Source organism: Archocentrus centrarchus, chromosome 16 (genome assembly GCF_007364275.1).
Source record: "Archocentrus centrarchus isolate MPI-CPG fArcCen1 chromosome 16, fArcCen1, whole genome shotgun sequence".
NCBI lineage: Eukaryota > Metazoa > Chordata > Actinopteri > Cichliformes > Cichlidae > Archocentrus > Archocentrus centrarchus.
The window spans coordinates 15,130,254-15,149,293 of record NC_044361.1 but is presented as its reverse complement, the minus strand read 5'-3'; the positions used below and the strand labels follow the sequence as shown (position 1 = coordinate 15,149,293).

Here is a 19,040-nt window from a genome sequence, read left to right as displayed (position 1 = left end):
GGTAGCTGGGTGGGTGGATGGATGGATGGATGGATGGATGACACACAACAACAGTTGCCTCAAGGTACTTTATATTCTAAGGTAAAGCCCCTACAATATTCAACAAGTGACTTTGATGAATATGCAAAGTTTAGTTTTTTGCATTAGCTTTTTAACCTTCTCACAAAAAAGCTCCAGTTAAACTAATAACCAGACTCAAATGCACAGTATGTTAATTGTGAAGATTCAACACTAGTCAAGACATAATCTAAAATTCACAACAGCAGTGCTGACCTCCCCAGCTAAGCTAAGCACTCATGAAAAAAATGATAATCTATCACTTTTAAATGTTAATCACAGTACCTAAACTGAATTAATTTGGTCAGTGAACCCAAGCTCATTAATGCATGTTGTTATGATAATACCAGTGCTCTTGACATGTAATACACCTGAAATTTACTCAACAAAGTTTAATCTTGACATTTGGTTTCCAAAACTTAAAAGTGTTACAGAAAAGCTGACTAACTTACATAGGTCTCCAGTGCCTCTAACTGAAGCATAGTTTAATTTTTTTTTTTTGACTCTAAGTGTCTAATTACAGAACTGATTGTGTACCATCTCATCTAGCTTTTTTGTCTGAAGGAAATACAGGCAATAGTACTTTACTCTTACCTTCGTAGAAGATCTTGAAGCCACTGTTTGATCGACTGTTATCGGTAGTAAAAAGTAGATACAGGAAGTTACTGCTACTGAACAGGAACTGAGGGACCTGGGTTCCATTAAAAGAGCCAATCAGAGGAGAAAGCAGGTTGGGACCATCGTGAACTTCCAGGAAGTCATAACTGAGTTCAGTTTGAAACCTTAAAACAAAAACAAAAAAAAAAAAAAAAGGAGAGAGATATGGAGTTTAAGTACACATATACAATTTATTTTTGAGAGAAAATTTGGTTGCACCTCATATTACAGCTTGGAAATAATGTGGCAATAGTGGGATAATAAGGTGGAAGCTATCTCAACGCAGAGAGCTATTGAGATGAGATTATGCAACCAGTAGCAATTCCATGTTTCCACAGTCTGGGACTGAACTCTATCCTCCAAGATGGCAACGCTCACCCTCACAGAGGGGGTTTATCAGAGACTACCTCCAGAACTTGGGAGTGGAGAGGATAGAACGGCTTGCGTTGACCTCAACCCCACTGAACACTTGTAACATCAGCTTGGGCATGTTGTTCATACCAGAGTGGCCAGCACAACCACACTGGCTGACTAATACTGGTTGAAGAATAGGATGCCATCCCACAGCAGTGGTGACCAAGCTGGTGACCAGCATGAGGAGGAGATGCCAGGCTCTTTATCATAAGTTTATATTAAAGTATTACCATATCATATGTAATTTTGTATTTTGCCAACCTGATTCTTGGTTATTACACATAAATTACCACAGGTGATTCCAAGTATAACCTTACAAGATATTATTTGGTTATTACTTGATATTACTTTGGCATTTAAGTGGTAATAACTTGCTATTTCCACATTATCACCAAGGTATAAACAAAAGTGCTACAGAAAATTTTAGTTTGACAGAAAAAAAAAATCTTAATTTTGCAGCAACAGATGAGATGAAATCAGCTGCACAGCGAAAATTCCAATAATTGCAATAGTTCCTGGAAATGAAAGTGCCATCAACATCATGTGTCTGTCATGTGCTGCTGTGGCCGGCAAGGAAGAGGACCCCAAATGCAGGACTCAGGAGGCTTTAATAAAACTAAAGCTTCAGCGTTTATTGCTTGAACAAAGCACGTAACAGAGCTGGTCAGGTGCCAGCAGCATCATAGCTCACATAAAACTTTGACTAGAATTAACTTAACAACTTAACTTGAACATGAGCAAGAGCAGAAGCATGACATGAGGGTCCACAGCAGGAACAGTCGGTGACAAAGATGATTGAGACAACGACGAGGACGCGACAACAAGCAGAGGAAACACAGGACTTAAGTACACAAGAGGGCTGATGAGGAGAGCGGAAACAGCTGGAAACACAGGTGAACCACATAACACTAATGACAAGGGGAAAGCAAAACAGAACACAACACACAGGGACTAGAAAACTAACAAAATAAAACAGGAAGTCAGACGAGGGAACAAAGACGCAGACTAGACACTGAACACCGGGCAACACAAGGAACTAGAAATCAAAACATAACCAAACCCACAAACAAAAGAAACCCAGAAAAGATAAATGCAATACAAAACAAAGCATAAACAAAACACACTGCGGCAAACGGACCCAGGACCATGACAGTGTCTGTCAATATTATTGACAGAAATCTGTGTGTACTTATCTCACTTACACAAGAAACTGTATAATTGTAATGCATAAAACAGGCACAAACATGCGCTCAGTTTAAGTAAGCGAAGGGGAAAAGAGGCTTCATTTAAAGTAGCCCTTTGAAAAGCGATAATTATGCAACATGAATGAAGTAATTTCATGATTTCGCTTTTTAACATTGAGAAATATAGATTTCAAAGCAAGATTTTAATTTCCCTTCTTTTTTTATTGAAGCTCTCTCAGGAAGTGAGAAAAGCGGGTAAGCCAGATAAAGGATTACTGAGGCTTTCAACATTTTTGGAAACTAGACCCAGGTCTGTGTTCTTCCTCCTCTGACTTTCTATTTCTAACTTAGAGGTTTCCACAGCCAAGAGGAGCCATTTGTGTTTGTGTACATGTACTGTATATGCATGAACTAAAGGCATGTAAGATCAGTGTCTGTGTATGCTTAAGTACACTAGTACTCAAATGCAGTACAGCATGTGAATATACTACACCAAGAGCTGGCTTTTTGTAAGTCTACATATGAGTGTGTGTCTTTGTTTCAATGGCTGAGTTGTTGCAGTACTGTCATACAGACCTGTCAAAGCTAATCTTGATGGAGCGTCCCAACTCGGCCTCAATGACCCACTCACAACTCAAAGAATCTTTATAGTAGCCTGGCCACCCAGGGGAGAGGATGACACCAGATGGCCCTGAGTAGTGTCCGCCACAAGGAGCTGGAGGAGAAGAAGAAGTGGGAGTTTTTTGGGGAGGATGAGGAAGATAAAGACATGTGGAGAGGAGAGGAGAGGAGAGGAGAGGAGAGGAGAGGAGAGGAGAGGAGAGGAGAGGAGAGGAGAGGAGAGGAGAGGAGAGGAGAGGAGAGGAGAGGAGAGGAGAAGAAAGAAAACATAAGTTGTTTGAAAGGTGATACCACTCGGTAATCTTTTCATACCCACATGAAAAAATATTGAAAGAAAACACTTATAGAATGAGTCACCAAAGGCTTGGAGTTACACAGATACCTGAAAATAAATCCAGCCCAGTTTAGATGGACTGAACTGCGTGTTCCACACTAACCCACTCACTTTTTTTTTTTTTTTATCATGTTTCTGTTCTTTCTTTCTCATCTCAGCTCAGCAGTTAACTTATACTCTATGTCCAGCATCCACATAATAATTGATAGCAATTGCATATCAGTACCTTCACATTTGGGAATGAGTCCACTCCACATCACCTTGCCTTCTTCCAGATGGCACGTGATGGTGTCAGCTCCCTGTGTCTTGATGAAGCCTTCCTCACAAACAACAGAGATGGAGCTCCCCAGCTGGAAATTATCCCCAAAGCGCCTAGCGTTCAACGGTATGCCAGGGTCAGGGCACTCATTATGCCCAAAAGCTTGTAATGAGAAGAAAGGGAGCAAGATCTAGTGACAAATGCTCTTGTGTGAATGAGAAATTGGGTCTTTGAATAGTAGAGAGATAAGGGAAATGGATGTAGCTGTCCGTAAGAGAGGAAAAAAGAATGTACAAGGGTCTGCTCTGTACATCTGAGGTTGACAATAGCCTCGGTCTTTAAATCTTGTTGTGATTTGCACAGGACAAAAAAAAAAAAAAAAAAAAAGAATTACAGCAGCATTGTATAGGCAATAAGGTATGAGAGTTAAGCACTTTATTCCCAATACTTAACGGTGCTTTTTGTTTATTAAGGCACAATTAGCATAGATTATGCTGCAGTATAGCTTTTCTACCTAAATCTTGACTGAAAAAGCTGTGCTAGGTTTACATACCTCAGCTGTAATTTGGCAATACCTTATCAACCTTTGCTTTTTAATTATTTGTGATACAGTGAATTGTAATGTAAATTATTACTAACAAAATATAACTAATTATTCTAAAAGAATAATAAGGACAATAATGTTTTGTGACTGAGAACATGCTCATTCATATAAACTACAGGTGCAGCTGAATTTCATTCCTCTTCCATGCATAAAACTAATTTTCACTCTATGCTCAGTAATTATTTTTTCTTTGGTTAATTGCTTTGAAAAAAATTGTACAATTTTAAGAGGTCAGAGAGACCCAATACTGTTATCAAGACAAATCACCAAACAAATCCCTAACCATGAAAGGAAAAGGGTGGATGTATTTCTCTGTCTATTGGTTTCATTTACCCTTTGATTAGTCACTTACTACTATAGGTGATGTTGAAACCTCTCCCAGACATTGAGTGATCAGCCTGAAACTCCAGCTGCAAAACGTTGCTATTGGATGTCAGATGGGAAGGAACTTCAGCCCCTGAGAAGCGTCCTAGTATCGTGGCTCCTGAGTGATCCCCATCTTTGATAGTAAGAAAGTCATAGGGAGGCTCCAAATCAAAGTCATTGAAGGCCAAATGGATCCTGGAGCCAGGCTCAGAGATAATCAGCCAAACACAGTTAAGGTTGTTCCCGTAGCCTTCTGGATAGTCTGGAGACAACACGGTCCCCATGGGTGCAGTGAAGTTAGAGAAACAGGGAACTGTGTGACAGAGAGGGCAAAAACATCAGTTATATACCCCAAGTAAGCAATTTGTTTTACAGCAACTCTCACTGGCCACATGACATGTCTACACTGCAGATTCTGCCATAACAGGACCGGGCACAGAGATCTGTATAGAACAATGTCAGTACTGTATAAGTAGCTCAGCAATCTGGAGACAGCCTCACTCCCAAGGGCGCTGAGTAGCTTGAGAAACATGAAACTGTAAGCAGGACCGAACAGAGAACTTAGTGCACAGAAATACAGACATATATGAATATAGGTGCGCCAGAATACTGCACACTGTCCCAAAGGAGTCAGTTAACTCAAAGGAACAGAAGTCTAAGTTTTTGTTATGGATATAGGTTAGGAATATTGAAACTACAGGAAGAAGGTTGTCCTGACATTGGACAATGAATAGTATAACGCAGGTTACCTTCTCCAGCCCCAAACCAAGCCTAAACAGCAAATGCAATTGACATCCCATTTCATCTAATGTGCTTTGCTGGCTGTTTGCAGTGCTGTGCATGTTCAGTTAACAACTCTGTAATTATTTCTCAAATAGCTTCACAGTGTCACTGTGAACTTTTGAAGCACATAAGTAATTGCTTATCCACTGTCATTAAAACAAGTGTGGGACTCACATATGCAGATGGGGATATTAGCTGACCACTGATTGTTGTTCTGGCAGGTTATCATCCTTTCCCCAATGAGCTCAAATCCAAATTGGCATTCAAAGCGTAAAACATCTCCGTTTAAAAAACCAGTTCCCTCTTGATAGCCATACAGAGGTGTACCAGGGTCGCCACAACTCTCTTTGTCAATTTCTGCAGAGAGGAGAAAAGAATAGCATGGACAGATGAAGTAAGTGAGAAAGAGAGTTGGAGAGGGACAGAGGATTAAGTCAAGGCAAGTAGTCTGAGATAGTTTTTTTTTTTTATTATTTATTTAAGATTATCTATAAAGGTGCAGTTGAAGAGTCTGGGAGTTGGGTTAAGGAAGTTTTTTAAGAAGTAGATAGATAAAAGAGTGACAGATCAGTAGGAAGGCAGACAGGAAAATAAAATTGTTGCTTTACTCAAAGACAGTCAGAGACAGACATGAACACAGACAGTGAGAGATGGCATCAGCACAATAGTCTGTGTACCTTTGTAGTTGATCTTGAAGCCAATTGAGCCAACACTCTCATCAGACTGGAGGTGAAGCCACATCTGATGGGACATACTGACAATTAGGTCTGGGACAAAGCTCCCAGTGAGCCTGCAGATAAGACAAACAAACCACTGTCAGATCAAAATTCACTTTTCAAACATTTCATCACACAATGTTATCCAGATTAGAAAATAAACATTGTTATATACAGATAAAACACACATGTGACTTGAACAAGTGAGCCCGACTTTAAGTGGATGAGTCATTTAACTGGTTCGAGGATTCTTTCGTTCAAGTATTTATTTTGAATAACTCACAAACCAGCTCTGCAAAATTCTGATCTCTGGACAGAATTGACTGCAATACTATGGTACAATAATCTATTCAATGAAGTTTTTATGAAATACTCACACTTGAATTATTGTTTTAGAGTCGCCTACTTCCCCTCCATCTCCGATAGTTAGTGAATCATACCCAATTTCAAGGTCGAATTCTTCAAAGTTGATCTGAATAACCTGTTGTCAAATATAAAGTAAATCACTATGACAGTCTATGATTGGTTAAGAGTTTGCAAACAGTAAAGCAATTCTTACACATCCAATAACATTTGAGAACATTCTACAGAAGCATTTGTATAAATTATATAAAGTAAGTCAACATGGTATATTGCAGATAGTCTGTGTACATTGGCTGTGAAGTAAATTTGTCTGTCAGCAGTTTTTTTTTAGAGTTTCCTATATATTTCAACAAAACCATGAGGCTGAAAGTCCACCATCTGCCTGTGGAAGCTATTCTGATTCAAACAGACAGGCCTCCTGACAGACACTGCTACCCTGACAGTCGATCTTCTTCACTACATTCATTTAAATAGGCCAAACCCTCTTAATCAGATGAGCAGTTATTCTAAAGATTTATTACCAAATAACCCACCATCTCATTTTTACGATATTCATAACATAGCTGCTCATTTCCATAACTCGCCTTTTGGGAAAATATTTCTGGAGATATTGTAGCTAAACTGTGAAAGGCAGGCCTACACAGAGAAACTCCATGTAATGTCATATGCATTTGCACAGGAGGACAGCTCAATGTTTGATCACGCAGTGCTGTCAAAGGCTAAGACACTTCCTTCTATTTTCATAATTCACATGCTTTAACATACAGTATATTCTGGTGCTTTAATGAAATATCCAGAAAATACCCAAAAACATTAATCAACAGTGGCGTGAAGAGGAAATGGAAGGCAAACATAAAACTATGAACAAAGGACACCGCGAGCATCCTTCAAAGCAATATAGAAACTGACAGCAGCACCACCACAGTACACAAATCAAATTTTAAGAACCAATCAGAGAAAGGCAAATTTAAGCATATTATTAATTGCCTGTCTGCATTTCCCCTTGAGATATCTTTGTTGGCTGTCACTGGTGAATCTTTTTCTCCCTTAAAAAATGTACATGTACATCACAAAAGATGACATTTTTAAAGCTCAAACTGGCAACAGCTGCTTACACTAATAATCATGTCTACTGCAGCGACATTACACAAACATGCCACATTATCTCACCCCGCACTTTGCCTGCATGGATTAGTGAAAGGAAGGATGCTGTAGTGACACTAGTGTCACATCTGTTGATGACAACCATATGATGGCCGCTTGCTCATCCATAGCCTCCCTTTTTTTTTTGGCCGTGGGTTGGTCAGTGTCTGCACAATATGTATGTATAACAGCCTCATTACGACACGCAAATAAGCATAATTACCATAATAACACTAATGGACCAAGTTTTAGTGCCAAGTCGGTGGCTTGTTTGCCTAGGAGAGTGCACAGTGGCACAAAGCAATGGCACTTGCCAGTCCTAGTGAGTTCTGAATGAGTGTCAGTTGGTTAGTTATTATTTATTAGCAGGAAAGCACTTAGTCAACACCCCTGTGTATATGGCTCACTGGATAGAATAGCAGTGGAAAGACAAATTTATGTAGGGGAGCAGTAATGACCATTTGGAAAACAGCTTTGACCTCTTTACTTTGGGGAAAAGCTGCTCTCAATCAATCATCATTTCTCACTATTTCTGTTACCACAGATGAGTGAAGCAAATCGCTACACTGCCAACAGCCACGGTCAAACTGGTAATCTAGCGAGAACTGAAATGACATCCACTCCAGCGGCGTACATTAATGAGAGCAAGTAAAAATGAACTTGAATCAAAATATATGCATATTCTATGTAACCCCTGCCTAGTTTGGGAAACCCCGGGGATACAGATCCGTATAAAACAGATCCAAAAACTCCAAGGAAGTGCATCGACAAGAGCTCTGTAGCAAGGAAATTTTTTTCATAGCATAAAGGTAGCCGTCCTCACAGAAGCAACAAAAAAAAAATGTGTTTTTCATATAACTAATGAGGGAGGTGCAGTGCAAAGAGATTACTCAGAGGTAAAATTTTCTAAGTGTTGGTCGACTATTTATTACCTTAATAGAACCGCAGGTTTCAACGACAGTACACAAAACCTTTACTCTTATTACAGTAATCATGAGCCTCACTGGGCTTCTAATCATGATCTTCACTATCTTACATTTATATTTTGGAAATAACAGCTTTTTTTAATGCTCCACTGCAGATGTGAACAGGTAACAAAATTGTGCAATGAAAAAGTGAATATGGACGCACATTTTGTGTGATTTACTGTATCAGCATTTACAACCATTTTAATAAAGCTAAAAAAAAAATGAAGAATCCTTTTTTTCCTCCACATTACTGTTGCCATTATAACAGTAGCAGCGGATGTTTAATGGACAGTGTACAGGTTCTCCTACCTTATTTGGATCACTGGCAGTGATGATCCACACACACTGTGAGTTACTCTCATATTGAATAGGAAAGTTAGGGGATGTAAATGTCCCTGATGGTCCCTGTAGATTCGACCCACAGGTTTTCACTGCAACAGTATAAGAGGGACATCAAAACAGAGAAGATATATACAGCATGTGCCACTCTTTAGCACTTTAAATGTTTAGTTGTCGTCAGTGAGTTCTCTGAAGTAGATTCTGCAGCATGACATGACATAATAACCCCAAATGTGCACGAGCCATAAAGAAGTACCTTGAGAAACATGAAGAAAAAGGAGTCCTTCAGCGCACTGTGTGATCCCCACAGAGCCCTGAGCTTAACTGAGACAGCTTAAACTCTTCTAGTTAATAAAGATCTCCAGTCTGGCAAGTTGATTTAAGTGTACCTTGGAGAATGGGTTCAGTTTTAGATATAAAAAGGTCAAACCAAATATTCACTGTACTTCTAGTGTCCAAAACCTTTGCATGCTTCTGGCCATACTGCAGTTTTCCAGATTTAGCATTTTCTATCTATCTGTATTCTTTGTTGTAACAATACTTCTTGGCAGTAGATCTTATACTGTTGGAAAGCCTGTTTGTTTCCCCTTAAATGGTGCCATATTTGTAAGGAAGATGAATTTGTGGGTTGTGCAACAGAGCTGAGTATGTGGGTTGCATCCATGAAAAACTTGCCAAATCTTCTCTGCTAATGCCAAACAGCTGATTCTGCTATTGACTCTTGTTTGGTGTTGTTTATTGGATTGGATGATTGAAATCTGAAGAAACAAGACATTTTGCCAATTTAGTATTTTATTAATTTAACAAACAGGGGCCTCAGTAGCATGTGGAAGAACCATACACAGCCACAACAGCCTGGCACCTACTCCTCATGCTGGTCACCAGCTTGGTCACGCACTGCTGTTCTTCAACCAGCATTTGTCACAAGTCAGCCAACGTGGTTGCGTTGGTCACTCTGGCATGAACAGCACAACCAAGCTGATCTCACAAGTGTTCAGTAGGGTTGAGGTCAGAAATGCAGGCAGGCTGTTCCAACCTCTCCCCTCCCAAATTCTGGAGGTAGTCTCTGATAAACCCCGCAATACCTCTCTGCATTGAGATTGCCTCCAATGATGACAAACCTAACTGTCAGCACCTGGGGTACCAGAAGCGCAAAACCAGAGCCAGTAACGGAATAAGCTGTTTGGCATTGGCAGAGAAGATTTGTCACGTTTTTAATGGGCGCAACCCACATCCTCAACTCTGCTGCTCAACCCACAAATGCATTTTCCTTACAAATGCAGCACCATTTAAGGGGAAATAAACAGGCTTTCCAACAGTATGCGATTTATTGCCAAGAAGCATTGTTACAACAAAGAAATGATCAACCAAACACAAATTTACTTACTTTTTATGTTAAGTTTATATAGAAAAGATAGAAAGATCTGTGCTGGACACACAGCATAAACATCACTAAATGACCCGTAAGAAATGTTTTCAAATTCCCAATAAATATTGATGAAAATGGCGCTCAGAAGGCAGAGTAATAACTCCTGCATTGTAATATGACTGAAAGGTAATATATTGTTTGCACAAGTAGAGAGAAGGTCTATTAGCCACATTTCCATTAATCAAATTCTAAAAGGTGCTCCAGGTATTATGAAATGCAGAAAAACAGTGAGAGCATTTTGGAATGGAAAAGTAGAGTGCTGCAGAAGAGGCTTTCATACATAATTAACAGAAATGAACTTTGCTCTATCTGCATAGAGCCTATATCCAGAGGCACCGCCTTAATCAAACAGTTTTATTAGCTCATTGGGAAGGCTCTCTCACCCTTGCAGACGGGTCTGTGGTCGCTCCAAGCGGCGAAGACTTCGGCAACGCGCTGGCAGGTAATCGTTTTGGAACCCTGCAGCACATGGTCTTCATCACAGGTAAATTGAGCAGTTGCTCCGATGCTGAGAAGATAGCAAACACCATTAACACCTGAAAAAGCAATCAGTTCCTCAAAAATGACTCCTGATGAAATATTAAATTCATTATTTATTTCAGGTCACTCATGAACAAAGAAACATGCACTCACTAATGCAAGCCAATGACAATGGACTTTACTGTGACAGGTGAATCAACTGTGCTTCACTATGTACACACAAGATAAAAAATCAAAACCTCCAACATATCAGCGTACAGAGACTGAAAGTTGATAATTCTAAATTCCTGTGCTGACTATTTTTTTCCTATGATGCTACGTGTGCTGCAGATATTATATTCGCTAAAGGGGCTCTGTTTATCAAAAGAGACAAACTAAATTCCATAATATTAACAAGATTATAGCCAACAGACTGGGAATCTACTTAAATGACAGTAAAATAAGAGTGTTTCAAATCTGCAGCAGGTGGAGCGTAAACTGGTTAACACTAGTTTATGTGCGCACCTGTTGCTGACTGAATAGAACGTGACAGTAAAGCTCATGGCATGCAGTGATGTGGTGCAAGTTTATAATACTGGACGTGGAGAGCTCATTTCAATTTTCCTCAACACACCCCCACATATACTGCGCGCATCTTTCACTTCAGGTGCAAAACAACAACTCACCTGAAATCGGAGCCTATCCGTTTGCCGTTTTCCGGCTCCCCTGGGTCAGGGCAGTAATTAGACACCTGTTTGATTCCTCCTTCATTCACTAAGCAGAGAAGAGAAGGACCAAGGACACTGTGAGAGAGACACTTCAACTGCCAAAGCCCTGTGTTTTCAGCAAACACCCATTGCCATAGCAAGCACCTGAGCAGTAGATTGCCCTGCATGTTCAACAGTCATGCTTGGTAACTGAATTTGCTTTCATGAATCACACAGTGCGACATATGACGGTTCGACCTCATCTCTAAATGTCAAAGACTTTTAACTGACTGTTATTTTGCAGCGCCGTTGTGAATTTGCACTTGTGTTTTGTGATATGAGAGTGAGTGCCAAGGGTAAATGCAACACTCTTACCTGAGCTAAACAAAATTGAGGAAAATCTATCTGGGTCCAACAGGCACTAAGAGGATTAAATAACCTTCAACTATCACTTGCAGAAGCAACAATAATCACTCAGTCAGACTCTCCATACATAATAATAATTTGAGTAGACTAGATAAAGCCTTGGAGATATGGCTTATATTGGGTATTGCCTTTACTATGGAATGAATGTAGAGAGGCGGTTTAGAGGAAGGAAAATAGCTCGTGTGTTCTGACTTTTAACAAGCTCATCTTCCCCTTACATTATGATCCCTGCATCAAAGTCTGAATGCACTGGAAATTAAACTCATGAAATATGTAGTCGCATAGTAATCACTGAGGTTTGCTGCAATGTTTGCAATAAGACATCACCCCAAACACAAACAAAGACCCCTTCAGTTTTAATGCGAGAAGCTGTAATAGCACGTTGTCTTCTTTGAGGAAGTTCATTAATTTTGAACTTAATCACCACAGGTTTTAATGCAGTTGTGAGTTCAATTATACAGAATAAATCCATGAGGCATACGGTATGTAGCATCTCCTCACAGTCTCTGAAATGATATACAGTATTGTTTCATAGAAAAGACTACAGCTCACTGCATTATTCATGTCTTCATACAGTGCAGGCTCTATGACACATAAGGTAATAAAGATTACAACCTGTTATCATCAAAGTGTTTAGCACACTGTTGAGTTGGAGGGAATTCTGCTACAGATTTATGTTAATGACAGAGCTCCGCGAGCAATTAGAATGCATTCACTTCCCTCTAAGTGTACACAAATCATCTGACAAGTGAGTGGTCACTCAACCTTGACTATTCCTGCTTGTGTAGATCACACAGTGCATGGGCATAAGTCTGTCTAATGTGTAGCTTACATAGAAGAGAATGAGACAGATGGAGTTTAGTCTGACAGAAGATCAAATTTAGTGTTTTGCTGCAATATAACCAAACTAGGCCTGATCTAACTGAGTGCCTTTCTGTCAGGGCAGGAGGTCCTGGGGAGCAGGGGGAAATAGGTCATCAGAAAGAAAAAGAGACTGCACTTCTGCAAAATCTAGTACTGTAGCTTAATTCCTTCATCAAATGAAGCAGCAAAAAAGTAAAAAAAAAAAAAAAAAAAAGACAGAAAGAAAACAAAGACCCAGAACACAAGCCCTACATAAACAAAAAATTCAAACAATGAAAACAGTTGCATAAGAAAAATAAAAGACTTACTCAAAGACAGTTTGTTAGTGTTGTCCTTTCCTGGTAATAATTTTACCCCTCTGGATTTAAGCTCTCCAGAGCTTTTCACTGGTCGAGAGCAATAGAAAGAGTTCATTAGATAGAAGAAGTTACAGTATTAGATGTGAGAAGATACAGTACAAGTGTTTCTTTCTCTGGATAATACTTGGTCTTATGAAGAACATCAAACTGTAATTGCTTCTGCTGTGAATCCTTTTATTAAAAGACATTAGTCCAGTGGCTATGATGCATTCTAAAGGGTTGCCCTGACAAGTTAATCAAACCTAGATTATTTATTTATTTTGTTTTATGTTTGCCTGTTCGCATAACTCAAGCATTTTAAACAGTGGATGGAAATTGATTGGTCAGAGCAGATTTAATGGTTATAGCTTGTAGGGGGGGAAACACCATGCAGAATCAAAGAGCAGCCCAAGGACTGTAATGCTCCTTATCTAAAGAAAGTCTAATTAAACGCAGCAGGGGCCAGATTGCAAACAAAAGCCAGGTGATGCAAGTGGCTGTCATCATTAACAGAACAGCCATGGGCAGTAAATGGTGTATCAAGCAAAAAAAACCAAGCAAAAACAAGGCTATTTGAATTTGAAAATACTGGGACAATGCCTCTCCTCTGAATTGCGCTCTAGGTCAGCTGGTTGTTTCAACACAGATACATAAAAAAAAGGAGGTGAATCTATTTACTGATAAGATAGGAACTGATACATGCTTAAAAGCAGACTGCTGCATAAAACTACTGAGTGCTTGTCTTTGCTTAAAAATATCTATCATGTTCATATGAAAACTGAAAACATGATCATATAAAAACTGCTTGAACACTACATAACAATTAAAAGGAATAGATGCATGCACCTGATTCATGCACCTGAATGAATGTTTGACTTATGTTTACAATGATTTGCCACATGGATCTTAGTCAGTGTTTATATAGAGCTTTATAGTGAGCAAGCAGATTTCAAATCTGTTTTGGGGCTACGCTTTGAGGCTGAGTGTATGCAGCAAATCGTATATGCAGCACATACAGTGACTTAAAAGTCAGGCTCAAAAACAATGACAGGGTAACAGACTATAGAGCTTTCAGAGCTGTTTTGTAAGGGTGAGAGTATATATACAGTATTTATCTCTCAAACATTTGATTAACAAGGCCCTTTGAAGTCATTGATTTAAAGCAGAGAAAGCCTTCATGCCCTCTGCAGAGAATATTAATCAAAGTGTTTGATATTCAGTTAACAAAGATCAAAAACACATTTTGTAATTACAGTGTGTTTTTCCTATGATGAACCCCTTTTGTTCATGTAGGGGGCCCTCTATTACGATGTGCAAATGAAGTAATCATGTCTTACCTTGATACTGAGCCCTGAAGCCTTTGTGGCGGTGGTTGCTCTCTGTCACAAAATGCAGCCGTAGCCAATTTTTGTTGCTGATGATGGGTGCCGGAATATTCATTCCAGATAGCCTGTGTGTAAACAATCAAACAGGAGAAAAATTATGTTTTTTAAATTGAATTAAGTGTTAGTTAATAAGTCCCTCAGAAGGCACCTATTCATAGTATATAGGTTATATTATATGTTTATACAGAATTCCCATATAGATGAAGAAAATAATAATAAGAACCTGTAATTTTTCTTTTACAAGGTTCTTTACAAGAATGAGAGCTCTGCAGCACATCAGCTATAGGTGTGGACTGCTGAATGAATCTTATACTATTAACATCTGCTAATTATGTCATGACTAGAGAGAAAAATACAGTTGGCTGCAAGTGTTACCCCTCAGCCTCCTGGCAGTAGAATCTTTAGGTGGCACAAGTGCAAGTTCTACAACACATAATTACCAGCTCTCGGTTAGATCTTAATGGGGTCCATATGAGCCTTAATAACTTTATTCACCATATCAATTCAAAAGCAAATGGCTACGTAAGAGCCAGGAATAAGAAATGCTAAAATTACAATAAATAAACCACTGAGAATGCTGTCAAACTGTGTGATTGGCATTATTGTGGTAAGAACCATAGTTGGACAGCCCTATATGACCACAGGGGTTTTTGACTAATATTCTGCTCAACTTAATAACATGTTAGCTTTTATATGGTATATGCCATGGAAATAACATTGAAAGCTGAGTTATTAGAGTAACTAATCCAATGAGCTAATACATACTGTACACATCCAGCAAATTCTTAGACCACTTTTCTAAGTCAAACACCTCTTTGATGCTATTTCTGCTGGGTAGTCATAAAATCAAAAGGCAAATTACTAGTATATTAGTTCTGTGATATTTGACCTCAAACATACACACACTGTCTTCTTCATCACAAAAGAATACTGAAGACATGTTTTCATGCTGAAAAACAATGAATGTTCTTGGCATTGCGGAGGTGATCTATATGATCAGTCTGTGTGCAAGAACTGACACCACAGTGCTCTGTGGACTTTAAAGGACATTTTTGTGTTGCTCTTTCATATCTTTTGCCACATTTTAACTATACTGTTGACTGTAACATGTTTATTAGTGCATGCAGGAACATGAAAAGATGTCCTTCCAACACCCCCGGGAAATTTACTTCCTGTGACCCTGCCGGGTGAGTTTCAGACACCCTGGTCATAATTTTTTATTGGCAAAACTAAGCAAACTTCACAATCACTTAAAAGCCCAATTTTACATGTTGCGGCAGCCACAAAATGTGATTTACCTACGTGCACATGTGTTTTCGATGGTCGTAATGGCACTGCAAAAACTTGTCCATGTGACTCAGAGTCTCTGTGTGGTCTGACTACATCTATTTTAGTGTCTTTGGCTGGTTTTAGATCAGAGCTTTTATTCTGTGCTTGGCCGCGGCATCAGGGATTCTCTATAATCACAGAGGCTTAAAGCTGCCGGGGACCGTCTCATTTGTCTGGCTAACCAGCTGTTTTTTTTTTTTCCCCCCCTATTGCTCTGCAATCACTTCACCATGCTCTGCCATACTGCAGTCAATAGCACACACTCTCTTTGATCAAAAACAATGCATGCATGCATTTGTACCCACCCACTTGCATGTCTCTTATTGTGCGTGTCAAGGTGCGTGCAGTCGTTTTTTTAAAGGTTTGTCTATGTAATTTCTTTGGCATTTACTACCGAGCAACCTAAGGGGCAGCGAGACTAAAGTAAAATGAAAAATAAATGAAAGTGACAGTTGGAAAAAGAGGCAGGAACAGAGTGATGTAGAGAAACAAAAAGAAAAAGGTGACTAATTGGTGACCATTGCAGATTTAAGAAATGCATTAGTAAGTCTACTTGGCATTTGATTTCTCCTTATTTTGATTACACCACTGGTCCCTGCTGTTTAAATTTAACCTGCCTTACCTCAGACTGAAACGTGTCAGACAGATTATAGGCTGCTCAATATTTTTGTTGTTGTTGTTTGGTTTTGTTTTTTATTGATGCACTAAACTAGATTGATTTTTTTGAATACTGACCTCTTTAACCCAAATTATCAATCACACGGGAGAAATGATGGCAGCTTCAAGAGGGGAGTTAAAGGGTGATTGATTTTCACACAAAAGCTGACCTTTCATCTCAATGCATCATTGATAAAATGCTAATGACACTAATATACAGGCAGAATTAAAAAGAGCAGCTTTCAAATAGCTGTAGGTGAAGATCCTGCTGCCATGAGTCTTGAAACAAAGCTGCAAAGTATTTCAAGATTTCTGCTGGAAGTGTGTAAACAAAATAGATCGATATAACAAAATTATACCCATCCAGAAGTAGCAGTGTGGTTACAGATTTAAGGCCAGTGGAGCCAAATATACTGCTGTCACAAAGGGAGAGTTGGCAGAGTAAAATATGATCTGTCATCAACAGTAAATCAAGGCTTAACGGCATCTTGCAGATAACTTGCTCCAGTGAGTATAGTTTTTGCAACAATGTGCATCAAAGCCATTCTATTAAGTTATGCAGTAACTCCACACTATAAAAAGAAATGCAGGTACAATGGGAAAATATATTCCATGTACTGTGATATGGTTCCTGGGATGCTTGCAGCAGAAATACATTCACTCACCACATGCTCAAGCAGCTGTCCCAGTAAGGACAGACACCCAAATGAACACAAATGTGCTCATAGGCCGAAGGCCACCTTGCAGCATCTTAAATTTCTTGGTTTTTTTTTTTTTAAAGATATGGAATGTTGTATGTAACTGAGCAACAAGGTGTGTATCTATTTATACGGGTCTTTACCCGCAATACAAAGCGCCTTGCGGCGACTGTTTGTTGTGATTTGGCGCTAAAGAAATAAAATTGAATTGAATTGAACTGAATTTATGTGTTTGTGTGTGTGTGTGTGTGTGTGTGTGTGTGTGTGTGTGTGTGTGTGTGTGTGTGTGTGTGTGTGTGTGTGTGTGTGTGTGTGTGCGTGTGTGTGTGTGCGTGTGTGTGTGTGCGCGCGCGATAACCGATAAGAGAATATATGTGCATTATATTATTTCTCCCATGCTTTTTTCATATTGCAGCTCTCCTTGTAAGTCCGGTTAGTGATACATTTTTTAAGAGTAGCCAGCTGCTTGTGCAAAATAATTCAGTGGAACTTCGCAAAACAGTGATGCATGTCACTGGTACTCGTTAATGTAACTGTCATGGAAACAAATAAATAACTGGGCTGCCCAGTCTCCTTAAAACAGATAAGAGCAAGTGAGTGCTGTCTGCTGTTTTCCTATTGTATCTCCACCAATGCACGCCAAGTGAAAAGGATGAGAAAATCCAATGGGAAAAATGGATACCTCACATAATTCACTGCCTTTCTATCTCTAAAGACTCACTCTGGATGCCCATTTGTTCCTTTCAAAGATGTACAATATGGCTTTTTGGAGATTACTTCTTGTTTTTATGTGACTGATTTTATCCAAAGTTTGCATACTTACCCCTGATTGGGGGCCAAGCCCTATTGTTTCATAGGTTTGCGACACAGTTTTAAAGTGTCTTTATGAATTTATTTAAATAAAACATGCATGATTTGATAAAACAGTGCCAACGGGGGCATGGCAATTTTATCAAAATGCTAACTTAACAAGTCTCAGTGTGCAGGTACTTTGGCCAAACATGGCCCAGAGGCCACAGCAATAAGCTGAAACCTCTGGGGCCTTCACTTTGTTTCACAGAGATGAAGGTTAGATGTAGGCACACTACAGATAATAAGCGATTAGTGGAAAAAAGGAAAAGACCCAGGTGATTTTTATCTTTTCCTCCCACACATGTTCTATAAAATCAGACAAGAGGGAGTAGTTGTAGGAATCTTTCATGTGATAAGGAAGAAACTGTTGCTCTCCATCCCTTCCACTGCTCCCTCATCAGTTATGGCTCAGGAAATTAACTTAAGCAGATTGGCGCCTGTTGGTCTGCAGTACACTGGTTTCTCAGAACAGGTTGTATACCCGGCAGCTACTCGCATTAATTACTTAACCTGCTTTGACTATAGTTATCTTTCTCTGAGAACCATTCAGCCACTATGCAAGACTGTTCATACTCGGTGAACCGGGAAAGAAAAAAACTGCCAGACTGACAAAAGACTGGAGCAGGACTCAAACGGAGAAGAAAAAAAGTAGATGATTAAAAAAAAAAAATGAAATGAAATAGTCAAATTTAACAGTATACTGTATAAGCTAAGAGTGTATTTAATATCCGCAAAGCCTCTGAGGTTTTATGTTCTGTGTTTGATGTAATAACTGACGTGTAATCTACAGCTTGTTGTTTTTGCCCTTTGTGAACAGGGCTGGACAATCACATTAAAGGTCAGAAGAATAACAAAGAACTGCTTTCCTTGGCTTCACCAGACTCCAGTGTTGGTTTTTGTCAGAGAATTTTGTGTGTGTGTGTGTGTGTGTGTGTGTGTGTGTGTGTGTGTGTGTGTGTGTGTGTGTGTGTGTGTGTGTGTGTGTGTGTGTGTGTGTGTGTGTGTCTATTTTCATGGTGATTGATGTGCAGCCTCAAATCAAACTTCCCTGGCTTGATGGAATCAATAAACTCATTTGCAGAAATCTG

At 39.3% G+C, this 19,040-nt stretch overlaps 1 protein-coding gene across 1 annotated transcript in view; it reads right to left on the bottom strand.

The window, feature by feature from the left end:
- The window catches only part of LOC115794073 (CUB and sushi domain-containing protein 3-like), a 238,215-nt gene that overhangs the window by 146,112 nt on the left and 73,063 nt on the right, over positions 1 to 19,040 (bottom strand). Inside the window, exons 6-17 of the mRNA XM_030749325.1 lie at positions 14,369 to 14,481; positions 13,002 to 13,079; positions 11,383 to 11,470; positions 10,621 to 10,745; positions 8,779 to 8,900; positions 6,373 to 6,476; positions 5,957 to 6,069; positions 5,454 to 5,636; positions 4,483 to 4,809; positions 3,494 to 3,688; positions 2,889 to 3,027; positions 652 to 839 (exon numbers count right to left, since the gene is read on the bottom strand). Coding sequence (XP_030605185.1) covers positions 652 to 839; positions 2,889 to 3,027; positions 3,494 to 3,688; positions 4,483 to 4,809; positions 5,454 to 5,636; positions 5,957 to 6,069; positions 6,373 to 6,476; positions 8,779 to 8,900; positions 10,621 to 10,745; positions 11,383 to 11,470; positions 13,002 to 13,079; positions 14,369 to 14,481 — 1,775 coding nt within the window. The remainder of the gene's footprint in view (positions 1 to 651; positions 840 to 2,888; positions 3,028 to 3,493; positions 3,689 to 4,482; positions 4,810 to 5,453; positions 5,637 to 5,956; positions 6,070 to 6,372; positions 6,477 to 8,778; positions 8,901 to 10,620; positions 10,746 to 11,382; positions 11,471 to 13,001; positions 13,080 to 14,368; positions 14,482 to 19,040) is intronic.